We start from the raw sequence: 26,437 nt of genomic DNA, 5'->3' as shown, positions 1-26,437 counted from the left end.
GACGCCCATTCCCAGCTTCTGTCAAAAGACAGAAGGACTAGGGACACCACTGTAGAACTGATCAATGAAATTGTTTTTAATTGTTCACTTTATTAATATAACTTCATAAGCAAAGTTTTACGAATGAAACAACATTCATTCATGAAACTGGTTACCCCATAACTGGCTAATTGAGTTTCACTTTCAATCCAATTGCTGCTTAAATCGCTGAAACTTGCACTGTTTCAACATTGTAACTTCTGTTCACTGTTTGCCATTCCTTACACTTGTCCATATTGTATCTCAAACTACATTTAACTTGTCCCAAACTCCATTTTAAAATGCTCACTCCATTTTGTAAAAGCTCTTCCTTGTGCCTTGCTTTCCTTGCCAGTTAGCCACCATAAGCTACGAACCCAAGCCATGAACTCAAGCTACATTTAGGACTGGTAACTATACAGCAGCCGCAGAACCTGTGTGTGTGTATGAATGAACGTGTGAATGAATGTGAAACTGAATGAAATCTTATAGCTATAACTGACTGCCTACTATGATTCTTTTTGTATTCACAATAAATGTGACATTTTGTCTTATCCCCTTTAATAAGATCCTGCTGGTTTTTATTTTATTGGTATAACACCATCCCTGCTCATCCTAGTTAATAGCCATTGATTGACCTATCCTCCATGAATTTATCTAGTTCTTTTTTGAACCCTGGTATAGTCTTGGCCTTCACAACATCCTCTGGCAAGGAGTTTCACAGGTTGATATGCGTTGTGTGGAAAAAATACTTCCTTTTGTTTATTTTAAACATGCTGCCTATTAATTTCATTTGGTGGCCCCTAGTTCTTGTGTTATGAGAAGGAGTAAATAACACTTCCTTATTTACTTTCTCCACACCAGTCACGATTGTATAGACCTCTATCATATCCCCCCTTAGTCGTCTCTATTCCAAGCTGAGAAGTCCCAGTCTTATTAATCTCTCCTCATACAGCAGCCATTCCATACCCCTGATAATTTTTGCTGCTCTTCTCTGAACCTTTTCCAAGTCCAATGTATCTTTTTTGAGATGGGGTGACCACATCTGCACACAGTATTCAAGATGTGGGTGTACCATGGATTTATATAGCGGCAATATGATATTTTCTGTCTTATTATCTATCCCTTTCTTAATGATTCCCAACATTCTGTTCACTTTTTTGACTGCCGCTGCACATTGAGTGGATATTTTCAGAGAAATATCCACAATGACTCCAAGATCTCTTTCTTGAGTGGTAACAGCTAATTTAGACCCCATCCTTTTATATGTATAGTTGGGATTATGTTTTCCAACGTGTATTACTTTGCATTTATCAACATTGAATTTCATCTGCCATTTTGTTGCCCAGTCACCCAGTTTTGTGAGATCCTTTTGTAGTTCTTTGCAGTCTGCTTGGGACTTAACTATCTTGAGTAGTTTTGTATCATCTGCAAATTTTGCCACCTCACTGTTTACCCCTTTTTTCCAGATCATTTATGAATATGTTGAATAGGACTGGGCCCAGTACAGACCCCTGGGGGACACCATTATTTACCTCTCTCCATTCTGAAAACTGACCATTTATTCCTACCCTTTGTTTCCTATCTTTTAACTAGTTACCAATCCATGAGAGAACTTTCCCTCTTATCCCATGACTGCTTACTTTGCTTAAGAGCGTTTGGTGAGGGACCTTGTCAAAGGCTTTCTGAAAATCTAAATACACTATATCCTCCGGATCTCCTTTGTCCACATGCTTGTTGACCCCTGAAAGAATTCTAGTAGATTGGTGAGGCATGATTTCCCTTTACAAAAACCATGTTGACTATTCCCCAACAAATTATGTTCATCTATGTGTCTGACAATTTTGTTCTTTATGATAGTTTCAACCAGTTTTCCCAGTGCTGAAGTCAGGCTTACAGGCCTGTAATTGCCGGGGTCACCTCTGGAGCCCTTTTTAAAAATTGGTGTCACATTAGCTATCCTCCAGTCATTTGGTACAGAAGCTGATTTAAATGATAGGTTACAGATCACAGTTAGTAGCCCTGCAGTTTCACATTTGAGTTCCTTCAGAACTCTTGGGTGAATACCATCTGGTCCTGGTGATTTACTGCTGTTTAATTTATCAATTTGTTCCAAAACCTCCTCTAATGACACCTCAATCTGGGACAGTTCTTCATTCCTAAAAAGAATGGTTCTGGTTTGGGAATCTCTCTCACATCCTCAACCGTGAAGACCGATGCAAAGAATTCATTTAGTTTCTCCACAGTAGCCTTATCATCCTTGAATGCTCCTTTAGCATCTCAATCATCAGTGGCCCCGCTGGTTGTTTAGCAGGCTTCCTGCTTCTGATGTTCTTAAAACATTTTTTGCTATTACTTTGTTAGTCTTTGGCTAGCTGTTCTTCAAATTCTTTTTTGGCCTTCCTAATTATATTTTTACACTCCATTTGCCAGAGTTTATGCTCCTTTCTATTTTCCTCACTAGGATTTAACTTCCACTTTTTAAAGGATGCCTTTTTGCCTCTCACTGCTTCTTTTACTTTGTTGTTTAGCCATGGTGGCTCTTTTTTGTTCTCTTACTATGTTTTTTAATTTGGGGTATACATTTAAGTTGAGCCTCTATTATGGTGTCTTTAAAAAGTTTCCACGCTGATTGCAGGGATTTTACTTCTGGTGCTGTAACTTTTAATTTCTGTTTAACTAACCTCCTGTTTTTGTGTAGTTCCCCTTTCTGAAATTAAATGCTACAGTGTTGGGCCACTGTGGCGTTTTCCCCGCCATAGGGATGTTAAATTTAATTATATTATGGTCACTATTACCAAGCGGTCCAGCTATATTCACCTCTTGGACCTGATCCTGTGCTCCACTTAGGACTAAATCAGATTTTTACTTCATTTGATTCTACGCTTTCTTTCACATATAGTGCCACTCCCCCACCAGCACGACCTGTTCTGTCCTTCTCATATATTTTGTACCCTTGTATTACTGTGTCCCATTGATTATCCTCAGTCCACCAAGTTTCTGTGATGCCTATTATATCAATATCCTCATTTCAATATCCTCATTTAATACGAGGCCCTCTAATTTGCCCATCTTTTAATTTAGACTTCTAGCATTGGTATATAAGCACTTTAAAAACTTGTCACTTTTTAGCTGCTTACCATTACGTGATGTAATTGAATGGGCCTTTTTTTCTTTTAACTGTTTCCCATCAGATCTTACCTGTATTTTATCATCTTCCTTCCTCTCCTCCTTATTAGGACATAGGGAATCTCCATTTCTAGACCCTCCCGTAAGGGATATCTCTATCTGAACCATGTGCTCCTCCACACCTGTCAGCTTTCCCTCAGCCCCAAGTTTAAAAAACTGCTCTACGACCTTTTTAATTTTAAGTGCCAGCAATCTGGTTCCATTTTGGCTTAAGTGGAGCCCATCCTTCCTGTATAGGCTCCCTCTTTCCCCAAAGATTCCCCAGTTCCTAATAAATCAAAATCCCTCCTCCCTACACCATCATCTCATCCACACATTGAGAGCCTGCAGTTCTGCCTGTCTAACTGGCCCTGTGCGTGGAACTGGAAGCATTTCAGAGAATGCTACCATGGAGGTCCTGGACTTCAATCTCTTATCTAGCAGCCTAAATTTGGCCTCCAGGACCTCTCTTCTATCTTTCCCTTAGGGCAACTAATCATACATGCTGCATTGGGTGCAATAAACTGGGTAGCCCCCACTCTGTTGCTGGACTTCGGCCTGCATTCTCTTTTTACTCCTGAACCTTGTTACTTTGTTGTTGTTTTGTTTTTATCAAGGAGTGTTTTGGGCTTTAAGTTTAAAGAAGTTTAAGGAATGTTAAGTGTATGTAGCCCCTCCCTCACACTCCCCCTGTAAACTCCCTTGCAAAACTCCTCTGTTCACTAGCTTCTCTGGTGGCTTAGGAGTGGGTTTTTTAAAGCCCTGGTCTTTCTGAGTAGCCCCGCTCCCTGGTTAAGGGTCGATGGTGTAAGCATGCTGTAATGCTTGATTTATTCTCCCTATAAGGATCTTTAATGGGATATAATTATGAAGGAAATAAATATGAGGAGTATTAAATATGTGTAGTTACTCTGGCTGAACTAGCATCTAGAAGGTTCTATAATGCACATTTTTATAAGGCTAGTTCCCATATGCACTGAGACTTAATTAATTACACAATAAATACATCTCAAAGTTGTCTTGTTTAGCCAGATCTTTCACCCCTTTATTCAATCTGAACTCACACTGGGAGTAAGTAATAAGAATCGGACAGGTATGATTATAATTAGGGTGGTATGAACCCTGCAGGGTTTGGCTTGTGAATGGGTTTGCCAAGTGAATCCTGTAGTTTGGGGTTGGAAGGGAACCAATCCCTATGGTTTCCATGCATCATCTAGTTCACAAATATATTCTGTATAAAAACTTCGAATCATAGAATTGTAAGACTAGAAGGGACCTTGAGAGGTCATCTAGTCTAGTCCCCTGCACTCATGGCAGGACAAAGTACTATCTAGACCATCCCTGACAGGTGTTTATCTAAGCTGCTCTTAAAAATAACCAATGATGGCAATTTATTCCAGTGTTTAACCACCCAGACAGGAAGTTTTTCCTAGTGTCCAACCTAAACTACCCTTGCTGCAACTTAATACCATTGCTTCTTGTCCCATCCTCAGAGATTAAGTAGAACAATTATTCTCCTGCCTCCTTATAACAACCTTTTATGTACTTGAAAACTGTTATCATGTCTCCTTTCTGTCATCTCTTCTCCAGAGTAAACAAACCCAATTTTTTCAATCTTCCTGCATAGGCCATATTTTCTAGACTTCAATCACTTTTGTTGCTCTCCTCTGGACTCTCTCCAGTTTGTCCACAGCCTTCCTGAAATGTGGTGCCCAGAACTGGACACAATACTCCAGTTGAGGCCTGATCAACGCAGAGTAGAGCAGAAGAATTATGTATTGTGGCTTGCTTACAACAGTCCTGCTAATACTCCTCCCAGAATGATGTTTGCTTTTTTTGCAATGGTGTTTCACTATTCACTCATATTTAGATTGTGATCCACTATGACTCCCAGCTCCTTTTCTGCAGTACTCCTTCCTAGGCAGTCATTTCCCATTGTGTAAGTGTGCAACTGATTGTTCCTTCCTAAGTGGAGTACTTTGCATTTGTCCATATTGAATTTCATCCTACTTACTTCAGACCACTTCTCCAGTTTGTCCAGATCATTTTGAATTTTAATCCTATCCTCTAAAGCACTTGCAACCCTTCCCAGTTTGGTATCATCCACAAACTTTATAAGTACACTCTCTATGCCATTATCTAAATCATTGATGAAGACATTGAACAGAACTGGACCTAGAACTGATCCCTGCGGGACCCCACTCTATATGTTCTTCCAGCTTGACTGTGGATCATTGATAACTACTTTCTGGGAACGTTTTTTTTCCAGCCAGTTATGCACCCGCCGTATAGTACAGGGGTAGCCAACCTGTGGCTCCGGAGCCACATGCGGCTCTTCGGAAGTTAATATGCGGATCCTTGTACAGGCACCAACTCCGGGGCTGGGGCTACAGGCGCCAACTTTCCAATGGGCCAGGGGGTGCTCACTGCTCAACCCCTGGCTGTGCCCTTACTCCACCCCTTCCCGCCCCCTCCCCTGAGTCTGCCATGCCCTTGCTCCTCTCCCTCCCCCCCAGAGCCTCCTGCACACCATGAAACAGGTGATCGGGGGGGGGGGTTGTGGGGAGGGAGCAGGAGGCTCTGATCAGCGGGGCTGCTGGTGGGCAGGAGGGGCTGGGAGCTGTGGGGGGAGAGGAGGCAGCTGAAGTTTTACTGTGGCTCTTTGGCAATGTACATTGGTAAATTCTGGCTCCTTCTCAGGCGCAAGTTAGTCACCCCGGTATAGTAACTCCGTCTGGGTTGCATTTCCCTAGTTTGTTTATGAGAAGGTCATGCAAGACGGTCAAAAGCCTTACTAAAGTCAAGATTACCACATCTACCAGTTCCCCCCTATCAACAAGGCTTGTTTCCCTGTCAAAGAAAGCTATTAGTTTGGTCTGACTGGATTTGTTCTTGATAAATCCATGCGGACTGTTACTTATCACCTTCTTATCTTCTAGCTCTTTGCAAATTGATTACTTAATTATTTGCTCCATTATCTTTTCAAGTCTATGTTCACTTGTACAAACAAACAGGGACTGTTGATGATTGTTATGTACCTGACTTGCCCGTATGTTTACGTTCCCTTCTTTCAACAGCTTTAAGACCACCTCCATGTCTTCATCACTTTCTGCTGATGCCAGTGGTGTGATCATCACTGCAGTATATCCAGCTTTATTTTGATGGTCCACATCACAAACACCTAAAGATGAGGGGGAAAAAAGTCCTGAAAATCTACAGATAGTGCAGGGTTGAGTGACGTAGCCAAAACACAATACACTATTTACAGATGGATAACAGATACCTTGGAAGAAATTTTAGGTCATTTATGGCCAATTGCATCGTCACAGGAATCTGCTCTTTTTAAATATTTTTTAAAAAACTGATCTCACGTTAATGTTGAGATCTGAAAGTGAGGGGCCTAGAAAGCTGAATCTATAGCAAAGGCAGTGGTTGATGCTCACGACTTGAGATACTGATTTTTGCCCTGAGTTCAGTGGCAGTCACTTTCAGGTGCATGCAAGCCAGGCAAACCGCGCACTAAGGCTCAGCTGTGGAAACTATGTGGATCACAGAGAAAATGCTAAAGATCAGCTGGTCAGAAAAAAGGGAGGGAAGAAAGGAAGAATGTGAAAGAAAGAGAGAAGGAACCCAAAATGGTAGAGAAACTGAAAATAGAGAAAAGGAGGACTTGTGGCACCTTAGAGACTAACAAATTTATTTGAGCATAAGCATCCGATGAAGTGAGCTGTAGCTCATGAAAGCTTATGCTCAAATAAATGTGTTAGTCTCTAAGGTGCCACAAGTCCTCCTTTTCTTTTTGCGGACACAGACTAACACGGCTACTACTCTGAAACCTGAAAGTAGAGAGAAAAGAGTAGAAAGAGAAACACTGGAAGAGAAGAGATAATCAAGTAGGGGTATTGCAGAGCAGCGAAACAAATGAAGTAGAAGGAGAAAAGCTGAGTAGAGAAATCATTTAATTATAGCAATTACAGAAAATGTGACCACCAAAAGAGAGGCGAGAGAAGTAAAAGACAAGCAGAAAAAATAGAAAAGGAAAATATGGAGATTGATCATTTCTCCAATGAAATTAATGGGAGCTTTTCTGCTGACTGCGCTGAGAGCAGAACTAGGCCCTGAGAAGATATGTTGGGTAATTTTTTTTGCCTAGACCTGAAATAGAGAGAGACCCGCACTATCCTGTGTGGAAGGGGGGGAAAATAGAGTGCACAGGTCGGGGGGGAAAGTCAGTAGATAACATGGAGAAGCAAACTGAGCAAAGAAGAAGTAAAAAAGAGAAGCAGAGACTCAAATATGAAAAGCTGTAAGTATTACTTGTAGCCAACGTTTAAGAGATGGATGCAGTAGTTCTTATTCAGGCAGGAATGACCCATTGCTTGATCAGTGGCCTAACAGAGGAGTTGTGTTTTGAGCAGAGGTGAAAGTAAGCCAGTACGTCCGGTATGGCGTACTGGTAAGAGCCGGTGCACCGTACCAGGACCGGCTTTCAGAGAGGGCAATTTAAAGCCCTGGAGTAGCGGTGGCCGGGCTCCATCAGGGATTTAAAGGGCCCCGGAGTGCCAGCCGCTGCTACCCCCCTCACCCCTCCCCCCGGCCCTTTAAATCCCCGCCTGAGCCCTGCTGCCCAAGCCCTGGGGTAGCGGTGGTGGAGCTCTGGCGGGGATTTAAAGGGCCCCAGAGCTCCAGCCGCTGCTACTGCCCTGGGGCCCTTTAAATTCCCACCTGAGCCCTGCTGCCGAAGCCCTGGGATAGTGGCGGCGGGGCTCCGGAGGGGTTTTAAAGGGCCGGGACAGTAGCGGCGGCTGGAGCCCCCAGCCCTTTAAATCCCCGCCTGAGCCCTGCTGCCCGAGCCCTGGGGTAGGGGTGGGGTGGGGCTCTGGCGGGGATTTAAAGTGCCTCGGAGCTCCAGCCACCCCTACTGCCCTGGCCCTTTAAATCCCCGCCGGAGCCCTGCTGCCGAAGCCCTGGGGTAGCGGTGGTGGGGCTCCGGCGAGCATTTAAAGGGCCGGGGCGGTAGCGGCGGCTGGAGCCCCGGGGTCCTTTAAATCCCTGATGGAGCCCGGCCACCGCTACTCCAGGGCTCGGGCAGCAGGGCTCAGACCGGGTGATTTAAAGGGCCCCGGGCTCCCAGCCACCACTACCGCAGCTGGAGCCCTGGCCCTTTAAATCAAGATTTAAAGGGCCTGGGGATTTAAGGCCCTGCCTCTTCTGGTTGAGGCCACACCCCCTGCTCAGGGCTCCGGCGTACCTAACTTACTTTCACCCCTGGTTTTGAGGCAAGTCTGTGAGTGACTTAGGAACTGCTCCTACTCCCAGTGAAAAAAATGGCAAAAATCCTATTGATTTCAATGGGAGTTTAAGCACCTAATTACCTTTGAGGATCTGGGTCCAAGTGACTTGAAGACTGAGTAAGTTGGCTGTAAGTACAGAAGTCACTGGATGTTATGTATTGCTCCGAGCTACCTGGAATTTTGTTTCTAAGCATTTTTAAGTTGGGTTATGATCATCAAAGATAATTATTCTGAACAAAATGGCACTATGCTCCTGCCATCATTGCTTTGTATGGGTGACATTTGCCCCTGTGCTGAAGGCCAGTTCCAGACCTATGAACCACTCATTTAAGTTCTCAGAATAGGGCGTAAGTAGTGCAGCAGAGGAGTGAATTTCACCCAATATGCATTCTAAATCTGATCTTCTTAGGTTGCTCCTATAACCAAGTTTTACTAATGTTAACATTACATAGCTGATATAGCTATGGAACAACAAGCTGGATTCTGACCATCTTTGCTTGCACAACCTCAGGAAAATTGCCAGTGATGAATCGAGATTGCTAGTGATGAAGTGCAGACCTGAAAGAACATGGCTTGCTTTTCAAATGATGTTTTAGGCTGAACTTGCAAGCGCAAGCAGTTGGAAAAAATCTTCTTTTGATCTGTAAACTAAGCAGATTTGGGGTCTGATTCTGAGTTACATTGGCTCTTTCACATCACTTTGGCATAGGGTGACCAGATGTCCCAATATTAGGGGCTTTGTTTTATATAGGACCCTATTACCCACACCCAGAGGACCTTATCATCCCCCTCGCCAGCCGTCCCGATTTTCCACACTTGCTAACTGGTCACCCTTCTTTGGCAGCCTGGGGTGTGAACACATTCAAGATAAATTTGTTTCAAAATGTGATTGAACATTCATAGTAAATATGTTTCAGTAGCTGATCTAAATACAGATGCAGCATGCGATTTGTACTATTCTAATTCTGACACTTTTATGCTCTTGACAAGTTTCCGTTCATTTTATACACAACAAATAGGCTAATTCTATTAAGAAATTCATCACTCCTACTGTTCCAGTTTGTGCTGTTATATTCTCAGCCTTCTTATTTACTGTGCCTAAACATTTAAGTATTGCCCTTTGAGCTTAGTCGCTTTGGGGTATTTTCTAAAAGACCAGAACAAATTTCTCTCAATATTTTCTGGAGTTGCTTGGAAGTCTGTTAAACAATGGGTTTATAGATGTGTATGATAATATGCCATTCTCTTAACATTTAACAGATTGTCTTGCCAACCAAGAAAGGCAAAAAGCTTCATTATTCTGTCTGGAAAGTGCCTGCATTTTATCTGATAAAATCTCAGCTGGAAGTTTAATTCTTTACAGTATGAGCTAAAAGTTCAATAGTTTAGAATGCAGTTCTTGCTGCTGAGCTAGAGGCCACTATTACAATCAAAGGGTCTGATCTTGCACACATGAACGGCCGAGCACAATGCTTACTCCTGTGATTAGTCCCACTGAAGTAAGCACTAAAGGCCAAATATTTAAATGTATTTAGGTGCCTGAAGATGCAGCTAGACACCCAGTGGGATTTTCAAAAGCACCTAGGCACTTAACTCCCATTGAAATCCCACTAGATGTCTAGCTGCATCTTCAGGCATCTAAATATCTTTAAAAATCTAGGGGCCCAATCCAGCTCCTACTGAAGCCAATGGAAGGACGATCAATGACTCCAATCTTGCTAGATCAGCCACATGCTGGGTAATCAGTTTTCCAGGATTGGGCCCTTAAATTGTGACCAGATTTTTAAATCTGAAAAAGACATTAAATGTGATTATATGAAATAATTGGCAAGTACCAACCTTTCCCTCCCACCCCAGACAAAAACAACAACTGCAGCATTAGTTCCCACCTGTATCTAGTAGAAGCTTCACAATCAGAAAGTTGGAATGGGAAACACTGTAATGAAGAGCTGTATTCCCGTTTCCATCTGCCAGGTTTATGATCATCTTCAGTAGCTGGGGATGAATTGCTTTGAATTCTTTGAGATAAGCTGCAACAACCTCAGGGCTGGAGGATTTCCTACTAGAGATTCGGAACCACTCTTGACAGACAGTGTTTAAGATGTGTCTCTAAAACACCAACATTTCACAGTCACTTTCAGGACCTTACTTTTTCAAAAAGTAATGATGCCAGTTCCCTTCGCTAGTGCTCTACCCAAGGGTTGGTCCCTGGCTGGTGTTTTCACTTTGTGGCTGGTAAAGAAAACTTTGCATTTATTGGCAGTTCAAAAGGGTGATTTGTTTTAGCAAAGACAATACAGCAACATCTTTAAAAATAGAGGTAGTTTGTTATTGGCTTGATTAGTTTGTTTTTAATTGAAAAATGGCAACCCTCAGGGAACTAAAGTGACTAGTTCTACATATGAATACCTGGAAACATTTTCTCATGGGCAAGTTATCACTAGACTTTAACTCAAGCAGCATTCATATTTATTGATACATTAGTGGATACAAATAAATCTGAGCTCATCTCCTATATCCTGTTTTATGGGTCAACTAGAACAACGATGTTATTTTTTAAAATGATATGTCTTCATCAATCTAACATCTATATGAAAACATTTTACCCACTTCTGTTTACCTACCTCCAATAATAAAATAATAATATTTTTTTTTATCCTAAATACTCTATAAATCCAGGTCTAAACTGTAGCTTCTCTATTTGCCTCATGTAGGGGGAAGTGCACAACTGAACTAGCCCAAGAGCAACCCGGGAAGTAAACTGTGATTCAGTCACAATCTGACTCCTGGATCCCACCATCTCTACTGCTACACTGTGCCCCAGCCCTATACCTGGCACAGTGTGTGTGTCCTCCATCTGGGGCAGCTGTGCTGTCCATCATGGTTGGGGGGGGCTGTCCCAAGGTTCTGCACATTCCCCAATCCCTGCACGCGTGGGCTCTGCGGAGGCTGCTTCTCCCCAGTGCTGCCACCTGTAGTGTGCTGGTGTAGGGCAGCAAGGGGCAGCCTTACTGACCTGTGCAGAATATAGGATGGGCCAAAATACTGGCCTCAACTATGTCTATGTACAACAATCAAATAGCAGCTTGAGTAGGGAAAACATTCTTTAGCGCTCCATGTTTCTCCTCTAAGTGATTCAGCCTTTGTATGCAAATAGGATTCAGCACTCAGTGTTCCCATTAGGCACGCTCCTGTAGAGCTTTTCTCCGTTCTACTCTTAAAAAATTCCCAATAAGCAAAAGGTAATGAAGCATTGTTGTCATTCTCCTGGTTAGTTAATTTGCTGTGTCTCTCTGAGGGGCTCTTTACAGACTATGTAGTCACATTTTTGCAAGGGATATGTGTCCTCTCACCCCAGCCCTTCCTGGAGATCTAGTGCCCTGCTTTTGCCCTACCCTCAGTTGCTTGGCTACAGAAAGAGGAGGAGATGCTGGGCAAATTTTTCCCCTTCTCCAGTGCTCTGCTAGTTAAAGTTAGTACCGGATTCTATTGCACTGAGATCTGCTTGATGCAGCAGAAAGGGGTGGGGGGAAATGCAGGAAGCCTGTTACAACTCCTGGTTCTATGCCCGGCACTGCTTCAGCCTATGCCCTGGCATAGGGTGGAAAAATCTAGTTGCCATATGTATTTTGGCAATGTTGCAGACTGCTTTGCAGCATGATCCAGCATGTGTTTAATATGCAGGATGGATTTTTTGCATAGTTTTTGTTATTTTATTTCCCTTGCAGTCTAGAAGCAGGGAAAGATTATTTAAAGGGGGAAAGGAATTTTTATGTCAGTTTTAGTCTGGCCCAATTGACCAGAAGAAGCTTGGAAAGTTTTCTCCCTTTTTCTGTAGGTCATGAATCTGCAACCAAACCTTGGGTTGGTTTTGACTTTCAAAATCAAAACTAGACAACAGAAGTTACCTTGACCCACCTCTCCTTATAAAGCTGCCCATGGTTTGCTACAATAATTCTGCAAAACATTGTCTGGATGGTCTAAACTCTAAATGGTTAAATATAGCACAGACAGGGGAGTTGCATTTTAAATTCAGCTGAAAAATACCAATACCAAATGTTTGTCATTGGTGGTCCTTATTTCTGAAAGGTGTTTGGTCAGTAACAGGCAGCCATCAAGAAAATCTTCTGAGGGTTTGCATCTAAAAAGGAAAATACTCTTATAAATCCATTGTAAGAGAAAACTAGTGCACTCTGAACTGGGAAGATAACTTGCAGTGTGTATCTTTAGGCCCCAATGCTGCAAACAAACAATTATGCATGTTGTTCCATTGACTTTGATAGGTTTGTGGGCATAAAGTTAAGCATATGCGTAAGTGTTCATAGGACCAGAGCCACAGATTGTACATTTTAAATAGGCAACCAAATGTCTTTTATATTTACAAATAACCAGTTTAACAAAAATTCATGCAAAAGCAATTTTATTCCCGGATCTTCCAGGAAATCCACTATAGTAACAATCAGATGCATCCGATGAAGTGAGCTGTAGCTCACGAAAGCTTATGCTCAAATAAATTGGTTAGTCTCTAAGGTGCCACAAGTACTCCTTTTCTTTTTAATTAAATGTCTGTTGGGACAAAATTAGAAGATGAGAAACTTTGGATTCTGTAGTAACCTGAAGAAAATATGTAGCTGTTTAAAGCCTGCTCAAGTGCTCACATAAGTCAATGGGAGTTTTTCCATTGACTTTAATTGACATTGCATCTGGTCCTAAACCAGTACATGACAGGTTGTGATGATGTGTGGATAGCTCTAGAGTATGGTACAGAAGTTCCCATTGATACACTGATTTTCACAACATGAATATTCTAATGTCTAGGCATGTGGTTCGAAAATTGACATATATGGCAAATGTGCAATTGCAACATGCTTTTTGCAGGGAAAAATATAAGGACAGAAAGCCCTGTTTTAGTAATTTTAGTTTGAGTTATCTCTCCATGAAAAGCACAGATCTCTCTAAAAAGTTTAATGAAATGAGAACTTAAGACAAAGCCATGGGTCCAGCAATATTATCCTACTGTATCTGCATCATTATAATAACCTAGCCACACAGGTACTGCATGACTCAGAATCAGTCACTTATATTGCTTCTTTCTCTCAAAACGTATTAATAACTTTGCTGCTAACAAAGTGACTGCAGTCTTCCACTGAAACTTGGAACCAAAAATCACAATTTTCCATTGTTCATTAGTCAACATCACTAATATGGTGCATTAGCATGTTTATCTGATTACCTGTCAGTCTTGGGTTGAGCGCTAGCCATTGTTATTTCTTCCAGTTCCTGTGGCTCATTGTCTCTATGGGTAGTGCTCTGGGAGACTCCAGTTGAGGCATGTGTGTTTTCACGGGCAGCTTTCACCTGTCTGTGTTCTAAACTGTCATACTTCCTCTCCATCTCGCTGTCTGAATTTCCTTCCGATGAGCTATCTTCACAGCTGGTGTCTTCACTTGACGTCGTTTCATAACTAATTGAGGACACCAGATATTATTCTCTTTTCCTTCCCCCTCAGCAACTACAGGGCCTTTGCCAATACCCATTGAAGACACCCAATGACTCCAATGGGCCTTGGATGATGCCCATAGTGACATGCATGTTAGACACAGTAAAAATATGTCAATATGAGAGGTTGGCACCAAACCTAAACCATAGATCCAGACCCCAACTTTGAGGTTCAAACCTACTACACAGGAACTCTGGGTTCAATTTTTAGTCGTCTTGTTTCCCAGGCCAATGGGAGTGCTACAGAAGCATTTTGCTGCTAAAATTAGGGATAGGGAACATCTCCACCTTGGCTAATTTAAGAGCAGTGGTGTTAATATGTTACATGTATATGGTGCCTTTTGCTCCAAAGGATCCCAAAACGTTTCACAGACGGAAGCTCAGATTCTGATTTTTTGTTTATGTTGAGTGCCACCTTCCTCCACAAGTAATTCCATTGATTTCTATGACTACTTGTGAAATAGGTACTACTCAGCATGAGCAAGGCTAACAGAATATCACCCCCTGAACTGCAGTGACTTCTGGGGTAAACAACAGCACATGTAAGTGCAGGGAGAGAAATCAAGGATCAAGTTCACATGCATAAGTCCATGCCCATTGAGGGGAAAATATAAATCTTTCAGCATAAATAAAAATCAGCAGAAGAATTCTTCAACTGAGTCACTTCTGTTGGCATTTTGTAATTGTTCCTTGGGTGATCATTTTTTAAAATAGTTATAATACTCAACTATCACTCACACACAAATAGGCATCTTTTCATGGGCAAGACGTGAATTAGAACTCCTTGGTTTGTACACCTATACATATTGTGTGGGCACAACTTAACAAGCTATTTTTGAAAACTGGGCCCACGATGACCTGATTAATGTATGGGACACTTTTAATTATAGCATATTCTATTTGCAGTCCCTTTGGACAAATTATCCAATTATTTCTACTGCTTGAGGCAAGAAACCTGAAGCAACAGTTGGTAGACTTCCGCACATATATGAAAAGAACAACATTCTCTTCATAGTTTCATTCCGCTTTTCACTTGTAAGGCTCAGGAGATGACACTGCTATTAGATGAGGATCCATACCTGTACACATTCATGTATCAAATATATAACTTCATGATTTAAATCTTTAAGCGCCTGGCTTTTGATGATTGGCTGCTGAAGCAGCAGCTTTTCCCCATAACTGATCTTTAATTTATCCCAGTAAGGTGACGATTTGCATACAGGCAAATGCATATCTCTTCTAGAGCAAGCCCAACTACAACCTACATTAATTTTATTCACTTCAAAAGGAGTGCCTACTTATACTTTCTTTTTTAAGTGCTCCTGAAAGCTTCCAGAGTGTCGACACTGGAAACAGATGCCAATTAATCAGCAGAACAGGGGGCAAAGGGGTAAGATTCCATCATGCTGCCCAAACAATGTGCCTCAGACCTTGCCCAGAAAGACCATTTCTAGGGTAAAATGCCATTTTGTCTCAATTCAATCCTTGGCCTCTCTGCTGAGACTCTCAGCAAAGATGTTAATTCATACCAGCTTGAGAGATATGACTGGCAAAAGGCTAATGTAGTGCCCATCTTTTAAAAAGAGAAGAAGGAGGATCCTGGGAACTACAGGCCAGTCTGCCTCACCTCAGTCCCTGGAAAAATCATGGAGCAGGTCCTCAAGGAATCAATTCTGAAGCACTTAGAGGAGAGGAAAGTGATCAGCAACAGTCAGCATGGATTCACCAAGGGCAAGTCATGCCTGACTAATTTAATTGCCTTCTATGAAGAGATAACTGGCTCTGTGGATGAGGGGAAAGCAGTGGACATGTTGTTCCTTGACTTTAGCAAAGCTTTTGACATGGTCTCCCACAGTATTTTTGCCAGCAAGTTAAAGAAGTATGGGCTGGATGAATGGATTATAAGGTGGATAGAAAGCTGGCTAGATTGTCGGGCTCAACGGGTGGTGATCAATGGCTCCATGTCTAGTTGGTAGCGAGTATCAAGTGGAGTGCCCCGGGGGTCGGTCCTTGGGCCAATTTTGTTCAATATCTTCATTAATGATCTGGAGGATGGTGTGGATTGCACCCTCAGCAAGTTTGCAGATGACACTAAACTGGGAGGAGAGGTAGATTCGCTGCAGGGTAGGGATAGGATACAGAGGGGCCTGGACAAATTAGAGAATTGGGCCAAGAGAAATCTGATGAGATTCAACAAGGACAAGTGCAGAGTCCTGCACTTAGGACGGAAGAATCCCATGCACCACTACAGACTGGGGACCGAATGGCTAGGCAGCAGTTCTGCAGAAAAGGACCTAGGAGTTACAGTGGATGAGAAACTGGATATGAGTCAACAGTGTGCCCTTGTTGCCAAGAAGGCTAACGGCATTTTGGGCTGTATAAATAGGGGCATTACCAGCAGATCGAGGGACGTGATCGTTCCCCTCTATTCGACATTGGTGAGGCCTCATCTGGAGTACTGTGTCCAGTTTTGGGCCCCACGCTACAAGAAGGATGTGGAAAAATTGGAAAACATCCAGCAGAGGGCAACAAAAATCATTAGAGGACTGAACAACATGACTTATGAGGAGAGGCTGAGGGATCTGGGATTGTTTAGTCTGCGGAAGAGAAGAATGAGGGGGGATTTGATAGCTGCTTTCAACTACCTGAAAGGGGGTTCCAAAGAGGATGGATCTAGACTATTCTCAGTGGTAGCAGATGACAGAACGAGGAGTAATGGTCTCAAGTTGCAGTGGGGGAGTTTTAGATTGGATATTAGGAAAAACTTTTTCACTAGGAGGGTGGTGAAACACTAGAATGTATTACCTAGGGAGGTGGTGGAATCTCCTTCCTTAGAAGTTTTTAAGGTCAGGCTTGACACAGCCCTGGCTGGGATGATTTAGTTGGGGATTGGTCCTGCTTTGAGCTGGGGGTTGGACTAGATGACCACTTGAGGTCTCTTCCAACCCTGATATTCTATGATTCTATGACTTTAGTCCACAAGAAATTCAGCTGAGTTCACGAATGCATTACTCTTATGATGGTCATGGATTTTGCTGAGTGCAAATTAGATTGGATGTAACTGTGAAAAATTCCATATTGCAATTTCTATCTATCTTATATACTTATGGGGCCCGCGCTAATGTAGTATCAGAATGCCTCAGAATCTTTTAATGTAGTTATCCTCACAATATCCCTGTGAGGTAGGGAAGTACTATCCCCATTTTGCAGTTGCAGAACTGAGGCAGAGAGAGATTAAATGACTTGCCCAACATCACAGAGGAAACCAATGACAGTGCAGGGAATTAAACCTGGATCCCCCAGGATCCAGGTGAATGCCTCATCAACTGGAACATCCTTTCTTTCAGTACCTGACTTACCTGCTAGTGTAGAGCCTCATCCATCTCCCACTGCAATCAACTGAAGAACTCTCATTTACTTGAGCAGGAATTGTATCAGACTCTGAGTTTCCAAGCTGATAATAATGGAAATATATTACATATATGTGTCTCCGTTCAGTTCTTAGTGAACAAGTGTTCACATAATCCCCACTCCTATCACAGCACTAACTGGCACTTTTGTTGGCTGTCATTATAGAGAGACCAAGGACTGAATAGGCATAGATAGAACTTCTTCTAGGCCAATACTGAGCCACTTTTGATGGTAGGCTCTGGCTGCCTGGCCAGTACAGACTTGATGCAAGTTAATGGAAAGATTCCCAATGACTTTGAGGTTTTGGATCAAGTCCTAAATGACCTGTGAGCAGACGACTTGAGTCTTCAAGGATGTCAATCCAGTACCATTCATTATTTCTGTAAAGTACCAATGTCCCAGTCTTTCCCATCAGGTTTTACTGCAAAGTTATCGATATTAGACTGAAGAAGGGATAAAAGAGATGACATTGCAAATGGCCTTTTAATTAAAGATTTGGGGAGGGGAGGATTATATTTCCTGAGAGAGACAGATGAGGATAATACTGTACGTGAAAAGGCAGTTTTATCTTCTTAACAGATGCTTACCCACCATTTACCCCAACAAACTGAAGATTCTTTTTGGTCCCATTACCTCCTGCATGGAAACCATAACCTTTCTTTTTCATGATTGATTTAAGACTTGTGGTTGGCGAGATTTCTAGCAAAATACAAAATCACAGATTAAGAAAGTATCTATGTTGTCATAATTGTTAGTCTCAACTTTATTGTATGCCTGGAACAAACTACAGAGCGTAAGCACAATTATGTCACACTTATCTAGGTATCTTAGGTTTCTGTTACATGTTACCTTATGAACGACCTTATATACCTTACAGAACTGCAGAGGCAGGTGTATATAGTCGAGATCTGGGCTGCCACCATTAAAACAAGGATGGAGATCTGACACACATCTATAAATGACTTTGTAAGTATCTGCATCTTGTCCTAATATAAGTAGGCTTTACTGGTATAATAATGTTCTGCTACAACCCCTTAACTAGGTCTTTTTGCACTTTCGATATTGATGTTGTCATTGAAATTCATGCTAGTGTCCTTGGTAACATTCTTAGTGTCAGCCTTCTATACAACACTACAGAAATGAATTACTGCACCTGAATTCACATCCTCTCATGTTATATTGCTTGAAAATAGAAGCCTTGGATTCAATTACACTAATACCCCCTCTGGCAGTGTAGAGGAAACAATGTAAATGAGGATCAGGTCCCAAAAGAATAAAATAACCTAATTTGACATGGAATATTTATTAGTTATTTATCTTAAAGGGCACAGGTCTTTTTAAATACCATGGTCCACATCCTGGTGTGAACTGGCATAGCTCTATTGAAGTTAATGCTGATTTACACCAGATGAAGATCTGGCCATGTGTTCACTAATGAAGTGCAGAATCATAAAACCCAATTAAGAAAAGCTATGAGCAACTTTATCTGACAGACCAATCCCTCTCAGTAGCATAAGGGAACTTCGAAAAGTTCAGATTGTGTGTAAAACTTCAAGTGTTACACCATGCTATAAAGATTACCTCTCTCATCTATACTTAAGGAAACACAAAGAGCCTGTTTCTGATCTCACTGACACTGGCTCTACATTGATGTAACACCATTGACTTCAGCGAGGTTTCTCCTGATTGATGCTGGTGCAAGTGAGAGGAGAATCGGCCCAGATACTTTTAGACCTGTGCCAATGTTATTTACCCAACTGTTGATATTGCGTATTCGAATTCTCCTTATCTGATGGTGCTTGGGTAGAATAGGCAGATAACAGCAAGTTTAAGGAATTAACTATCTGATTCTGGATGGAACTAAGCTTCGATGCAGGGTGTTTAATAGCGCTTGCTAACTCTGGATATCCGTGCTCCAAGCACGTCCACTGCTCTTGCAAAAGCTCCTGGATTTTTTTAACATATTGGCTTATGGGATCATCTGCAGAGGAATCTTCTTGTTCTGTACGGTTTTCCTCCTCAATCAGATCTTGCTTTACATCCCTGGCAAAAACTGGTTTATTTCCACCTGGTTTATTTCCATTCGAGTCAGCTCTTCTTGAACAGCTTTCTCCAATCAGAGAGCTTGCAGCACAAGACTGTCTGTCATAGCTGTTTCTTTGATTTTGACAGTCATCATTGATCTGTTCATCTATCTTCAGCTCAGTGAAGCATGGTGTAAAGACAAGGGGTTCAGTGTCAATTCCAGTTCCTTTCTGTTTGGCAAGAAGTGCAGCCCCTTCCTCTCTGATACCAGTGTGAACATCTGCCAACCCCTGATCCGTATGAACAGGCATTCTTCTTAACTCCTTAACCTGCAAGTTCATGTTGTCCACTCCATAGGTACCACATCCTACAGATTCTGTAGCGACTGGAATATTAACATTGACACCCTTGTCATAGGCCTCCTTAAATGCGTTTCCTTGCATGAGTTCAGTGTTCACTGCAGCATCATGGTACTGCAGGACATTTCCATCCTGCTTGGATGGTTCCGTTTCTTTGGTGTTTTCCTGACAAAGCTTCTCTTCCAGTTGAGCTTTGGCGCTTGCCAGTATTTTAATGCTTCTCTCCTTTGCTTTGATCTCACTACCCTGCTGCTTCAGCACTACTCTGATCTGCTCAAGTTCCTCTATTTTGCTCTTTAGTTGCTCCTCCAGAACAGTGATCTGTTGTTTCAGCGCTGTGATCCTGCTGGGATCTACTGTGTCACAAAGCAAAGGTTCAAGATCTGAGTTTTCCTCATTTGCTCTAGCCCAAATGCTTCGAACTTCAGTCTTCTCTGGTGCACTTGGCATGATCTCACTTATGTTTAATTCTGTTATGTCACGGTTCTCATTTTCATGCATAAACTTGGGGGCATTTGATGAGAGTGATTCATCCTTGACTAATTCAGGACATTTATTTGTCTCTGGTGCGTAGCATTCCTCTCCTACACTTTCTGTAACCAGGAGCAGCTCTTGAGCTACGGAATGCTGGCTTTGATGTGGAGATTGGATTTGCATTCTCTCCCTAGGAGGCTCGGGGGGTTGGTGACCCAGCTCAGAGATGGCTTTCACCTGTTGTCCTTTAGGCTGCTCATTTTCCCAGAACACCACTTTGATTTGCTCTTGCACATTCCTTGGCTCTTTGGGGAAATTTAATGTGACACGATCAGAATAGTGTGAATCCAGTGACTCCTTTGCAGGGCTAAAGGGAATTTCTGTGAAGCTCTTTCCATCACAAGGCTGAGAAAGTGCTGAGGGCTGAGCAGGCTTGGAGCACTGACTTTCCTCTTCTGAACTTTTACTTGGTAGAAGTTTGGCTGGCATGCTGGAAGCCCTTAACAGCTGTGGCCTCCCTCTACAGCTGCCAGGCTCTTCTTCATGGTGGATGACCTCTGCTTGTCTGATTGTCTCTGCTAAAAGGGCCTTTTTTCTATAACTTGGCTCCTCTGCAGTTAAGGATTGTGGTGAGTCATAAGATGTGATGAGACAGGTGGTTTCTTCTGCCCCTAGTGATGCCTTCCTCTGGGCAAATGAGCAGGTTGCAGCCCAGCTCTTATTGGGGGAGGAAGCATATGCATGGGATTTATTTTCAGGCAGGCTGAAATTCCGAGGCAGTGTGCTGAACTTTGGCTGCTTGGCCTTCCTGTGAATGTGAACCCTTTTAATGGTATTTCCTTTTTCAATGTCATCCACATATTTCAGAAAGTCAAGGTCTAAGTGGAAGCCATATGGTGTTTCAACAGAATAAGGGAGACTTCTGGGTTGATCTTTATCCTCAGCAGGTTTTGATGGCTGATCGCCAGCTGAAATAAAACGAGACATTAAATTTTAAAAAATAAATGAATTAAAAAAAAAATCGAACCATGTTTGCAGCAGAAAAAAAGCGGTCAGCAATGATGTATTTTGCCTCCGCTTTATACCTCTCCCATTCATCTTCCACTCCTCAGGCCCAATCCTTGGCTGTGGCTGAGGAGGCAGTGTGGAGTACGTGGACAGCAAGGGCTGGCTGTACATTGATCCTGTCCTCTGGGGTAGGTTAGAGCAGTCTGAAGGTTGCTCTAATTTTCAGCAACTACCAATGCCTGAAGGAGCCAAAAGGCAGCTGTAGCACAGCTGAGAATCAGGGCTCTCATCACTATGCACAAAATGCTGAAATGCAGGCCAGCTGCCTTCCTAAATCATTATGCAGGGGAAAGGGAGAAGGAATGGGTTGTAGTTTGTCATTTGTAATGCTAATGTTGAGTCTGATTAGAGATATAGCCACAGAGCAACACATGCAAATGTATAATCTTGTTTTCTGGAGCTGACTCATGTAATTGTTGCACTGGAATTCGCTAAATCATTATTTTAATTGGCAATTATGTAAATAGCAGGTTTGGTAGGCTGAGCTACAAATATGTCTAAGTATTAAAAAGCTTCCTGATATATAATAAATCCTAATCCTAGTGTATAAGAAATCCAGATATAAGCCAGACGATGGAAACTATTCATGACAATTACATTTGGGTTTTTTTGCAAGTCAGGCAAAGAGACATTGGGTGGCCCTATGGACAAACATTGTCACCCCAGTTGTCCTTTGAAAATAAAGAATACCTCTAAAAGGCAGGGTTGAAATTTTCAAAAGTGACTGGTGATTTTGGATGTCTCACAGTTTGGGTGTCCAATCTGAGGCACTTTAAATGTGTTTCAAACTGTGCACTGAAGAAATGAGGCACCTAGAATCACTAGTTGCTTTTGAAAACATTGGCCAAGGCCCTGAGGCTTGTACAGCACAAAAGGCTGGCACAGATAGGGTTAACCTGTGCAGCTTCATGTAGTCATATCTGTAAATCTGTGTAGAACCACAAAACCCTTTCTAATGTTCATGGATGTTCTTCCAAGAGCACGTCTTTAATTCTTCAGTTCAAGAAAATCCAGCATATTGGAATGTGTTAAATATACAACAGCCAATTTGTTCCATATGTAATCAAATATGCAGAGTTGCAGCAGTCAATACAGAACCTTACAGTGAATATCAGCAACTCTCATGAAAGTAGATGCTAAAATCAGACTTTTCAATTGTCTCTCCTAATGATGGACATCTTTCAACTTAGACTCAAATTGACCTCTGCCCCATTCAAATCTGGTGTGCTCTCATTTTCATGGCTGTAAGTCATTTTTATGATTTTACCTTTCTGATGTGTCTGAACAAAATGTAACTTATTTATGTATTTCCCTAAAGAACACTATATCAATTTAAACTTCCTGTACCGATGACACATCCCTGTCCTTCATTCTGGTTATTTGGTCTAGCATTGTGTCCTATATAAGGTGCTTGGCAAGTTGATAGAATAGATAGAACTAATAATAAAATCCACAGCCCATGAAATTCATAGGCCCAAAATTTCAAAGTAGGGTGTCTAAAGTTAAGCACCTATAATCCAATTTCAGGAACAAAATAAACGGCCTGATTTTGAAATGTGAACCCATGAAGTTGTGGTGAGTTAGGACTGCTAAGAACCTCTGAAAATCAGGCCACTGATTTAAATAGGGATATTGGTGCCTAACTATAGTTACCCAAGACTGAAAATGTTTGAGAATTCTTCTCTTTGCCACTGCCCTTGTGAAGCAGTCTTGCAGGGACTGGTGAGAATTTGGCAAAGATATAGACCCTTTCGTCTCAAAGCTTCCCCAAGCCCTTTATACAAACAGCACCACTGAAATGCAGCCACCACTGCAGAGGAAGCCAGCACACTGGAAATAGTGGAATGAGGAAGGAAAATTTAGTGTAAAGTGACACCCAGGCAAAGCCCTACTTCTCATATGAAAAGTAGAAGGGAATCCTTAGCGTCCATACAGAACACACAAGACCTTTGTCTTTAAGATCTTCTCTGAAAGCCCCATACACAGTGCTTGAAACTCCACTGTAAACAATAGAATGATCATACTTATTCTCCAATACAGTAATCACAAATCAGAGCAAAATGAGAGTGCATTGTGTGTGTCATGAACTATGCACAAACCTTGCCTATTTTCATTGTTGGAAAACATGTCTCCATACAGTGAGCAGAGCATGAATTATTTACTGTGTAAACAAAATACCTTGGTTTAATATTTTTTAAATGATACAAGAGTTCCATTCAACAGCGTTTAAGTAAAAACAGTCTCCATACCATCTGCTTTCTCCATTTCTCCAGGTATATTTCACAATGTGGAATGTGGTCCAGGCTGTCAGTTAAACATCATCCAACGAGTCAATAAGACTTTGTGCACCTAAAAAAATTAAAAGGCCATTTAGACAAAGTTCCCGTATTTATTTCAAAGCCCAAGTACACCACGCCCCATCCATGTTCAAGGGCTTCCATCTAGCTGTAGGAAACTCCTCAGTGAGCCAGAATGGCCACTGCTGAACACTGTGATTTTTTTAAAAAAATCTTTTTGGTACAACAAAAGTCAGGTCCTTCAGGGAGTATAGTTGACGTTAGTGACTGTTGTTGCAGTACCTTGCCTCTTACTTCAAGTATTCTGCAGCCAGACCATGTACAGAAAACATTTTCAAGAATATTTAAATCAATATTTTCTCTTCTAGTGGTAACAATTCCTGCTTCCTTGACACATCGCAATGAGATGCTGCTTTAATTAGCTGTTAGCCGGGGATCTGTAGTAGATGGTATATGAACTCTTTACCCAAAATACATTGGTTACTAGGAGATATAGTCTGTAATTTATATACTGTCTGATATTTCATTTCCTGATGAAAAGAGCAAGGGGTATAGGCTACATAGAGTGGTGGCTTGTTTGTCATTTCTTTGCTTAAAACAGCCAAAGATTCAAAACTGATACTAAATATCTTTAAACCAAACCCCATTATTTCAGTGTGTGATTGATCATATTAAAATAATCCTTCAGCTAAATGACTAAAACACAGTTGTGCTTTTTGTAGGAACATATAACTCCATCTGTCTCTTCGACTCAGGCTTGTGATTGTCAGGAACATGATCATCATCCTTCAACACCCCTTCCCCCCCTCATCTCCTGATTCTAGGTGATGGCGTATAGGATTACATGGATCTCAAGAGGACTGTGGATGTTGGGACTGAGGACACCCAAGGCAAGTCTCATGGGAAGCCCCTACTTCTTCTATGCCTGGTGGCTGGATTCTAAAGAGGTCAAGGCAACTGGAGCTCATCAGGCAACCAAGCCCGCTAGTGTATATACCAGACAGGAAAAGAAGGTCAGGGCTAGAATGGGAGGATGATTTCCCAGCTTACAGGAGGAGCCTGTGGGTCCCTCATGTTTTTTGAGGTGGGTTTGTAACCTCAAAGGGAGAACTTTCTTTAAGATCTGGGTTTGTCCTTGGAAAGAGAGGCAGGGAGGACCTGCTCAGTGCAGGCTGGAAATCCACCTTCTGCTGCTCCCAGGGCTGGAACCTTGCTAGAACTACGAGAGTGCAGCCTTGACCCCAATGCACCAAGTCTCTAATGAGGTTGAAGGCTTGAAGAGCCCTGACCTCAGTTCCCACTCTGATCAACATTGGAAAAACTCTGGTTTCAGCCTACTGCCCCGGCCCCCTCCCGAACCTCTCTGCAGCAGGCAGTCCCTCAGGGCGCCCAAAATATTTTTCCTGGGCTGCTCTCTTTTTTGAACTCTTTGATCTCTCACCCATGCCTGTGCACAAGAGAGCAGAAAAAAGGTGCATGAATTGCAAGGTCACAAGAGCCAGAAGGGAAGGAGGCAGCCAACCCTGGAGAGCTGAACTACTGGAGAAATTCCCCCAGCCCGTGGCATAAAACAGACTGACACCTGTGGGAGAGCAAAGAGCTGTTCAATAATGTTCAGTTTCAGAAGCTGCTGAGGGTGGAGACTCACTCAGTGCACACACTCTAGACCAATTATGTGGGGGAAGGGCAGATAACTAGTCACGAACCGCCCTCATCTCATTACCCCTATTGGCAGAAGTGGGGGAGGAGAGGGAGATGCCGCCTGATTGTTTTCCATTTCCGCTGCTGCCCTCTTCAGCACCATTCCCCAGGTATGCCCTGCCTCATTTCCCCCTCTGTGCGTCCAGCTCCTGGCACCTTGGCTGCTGCAGTTCCTTACTCTGCGTCTGACTCCAGCATGCTCAGAATTCCTCTGCCACCTGCTCAAAAGTGCAAAGAAGTGCAATCAACTTAAACCCCCATTCCTAGCCAGCTCCGCTGACTATCCATTCATTCAGGAGCCAATTCAAATTGCTGTTGGTCCACATACCAAGCCCCTTGCTCACCTTTTAACTCTTAAAGTTTCGCCTAAGGAAGGACTTCCGCATTTGGCCCATAGTATTAAAACCCTCCATGGACTTGCCCCAGCCACATTCATTGGCCTTTATCCCTCACTGTGTCAGTCACTCCACTTATCTAGTATTGGTCTCTTCTCTGCTCCTCCACACAATCTCATCATGGTTGGTACAAGAGACTTCTTCTCTGCAGACTTCCTATGTCTGTCCACGTCTTCATTTAAATGTTCAGCTGAAACCATAGCTTGTCTTAATTCTCCATTCTTTATCCCTTAAATGCCTCTCTTCCTCTGAGATTGGTTTGAATTTTAACCTAATTTATTTCTGTTTTAATTTTTAGAAAAGCTGCCCCAAAATGGGACAGATGCTGCTGGTATGTAAGTTTTAAAACGTTGAAATGAAGTGCTTAGATTATAGAGCTTTCCAATAAAGACACAAGAGAAAATGACATTAAACTTTGCTGCGTTGCCCATTTTAAATTATGAAAATATTTTTATGAAACCACAACTACCTGGTAAGAAACTAATTACCGCATTAAACAAGTGTGGTCTCTGCATCTGGGTGTGATGGAGTCTTCCGAAAGACATTACTCTAAAGAGAACATTAACATGATCCTAAGGTTACTACCTTAAACACAGGTTTCAGAGTAGCAGCCGTGTTACTTTCGCAAAAAAGAAAAGGAGCTACAGTTTATGCTCAAATAAATTTGTTAGTCTCTAAGGTCCCACAAGTACTCCTTTTCTTTTTACCTTATACACAATTATAACTGG

At 42.3% G+C, this 26,437-nt stretch overlaps 1 protein-coding gene across 8 annotated transcripts in view; it reads right to left on the bottom strand.

Annotated features, from left to right (window-relative positions):
* The window catches only part of KANK4 (KN motif and ankyrin repeat domains 4), a 56,874-nt gene that overhangs the window by 8,071 nt on the left and 22,366 nt on the right, over positions 1–26,437 (bottom strand). For 7 of the 8 annotated variants that reach the window (XM_075131788.1, XM_048861517.2, XM_075131789.1 and 4 more), the window contains exons 2-8: positions 23,566–23,665; positions 19,144–21,216; positions 17,978–18,089; positions 13,714–13,944; positions 12,534–12,621; positions 10,370–10,589; positions 6,225–6,367 (exon numbers count right to left, since the gene is read on the bottom strand). In XM_075131788.1, coding sequence (XP_074987889.1) covers positions 6,225–6,367; positions 10,370–10,589; positions 12,534–12,621; positions 13,714–13,944; positions 17,978–18,089; positions 19,144–21,216; positions 23,566–23,581 — 2,883 coding nt within the window. In that variant the 5' untranslated portion in view covers positions 23,582–23,665. Of the gene's footprint in view, positions 1–6,224; positions 6,368–10,369; positions 10,590–12,533; positions 12,622–13,713; positions 13,945–17,977; positions 18,090–19,143; positions 21,217–23,565; positions 23,666–25,336; positions 25,533–26,437 lie in introns of all 8 variants that reach the window. The other variant, XM_048861518.2, reaches the window with a different exon arrangement.

The sequence above is a fragment of the Caretta caretta genome, chromosome 8, assembly GCF_965140235.1.
Source record: "Caretta caretta isolate rCarCar2 chromosome 8, rCarCar1.hap1, whole genome shotgun sequence".
Taxonomy (NCBI): Eukaryota; Metazoa; Chordata; order Testudines; family Cheloniidae; genus Caretta; species Caretta caretta.
Note: the sequence above shows the minus strand (reverse complement) of the source record. Positions and strands in the feature narration are given on the sequence as shown.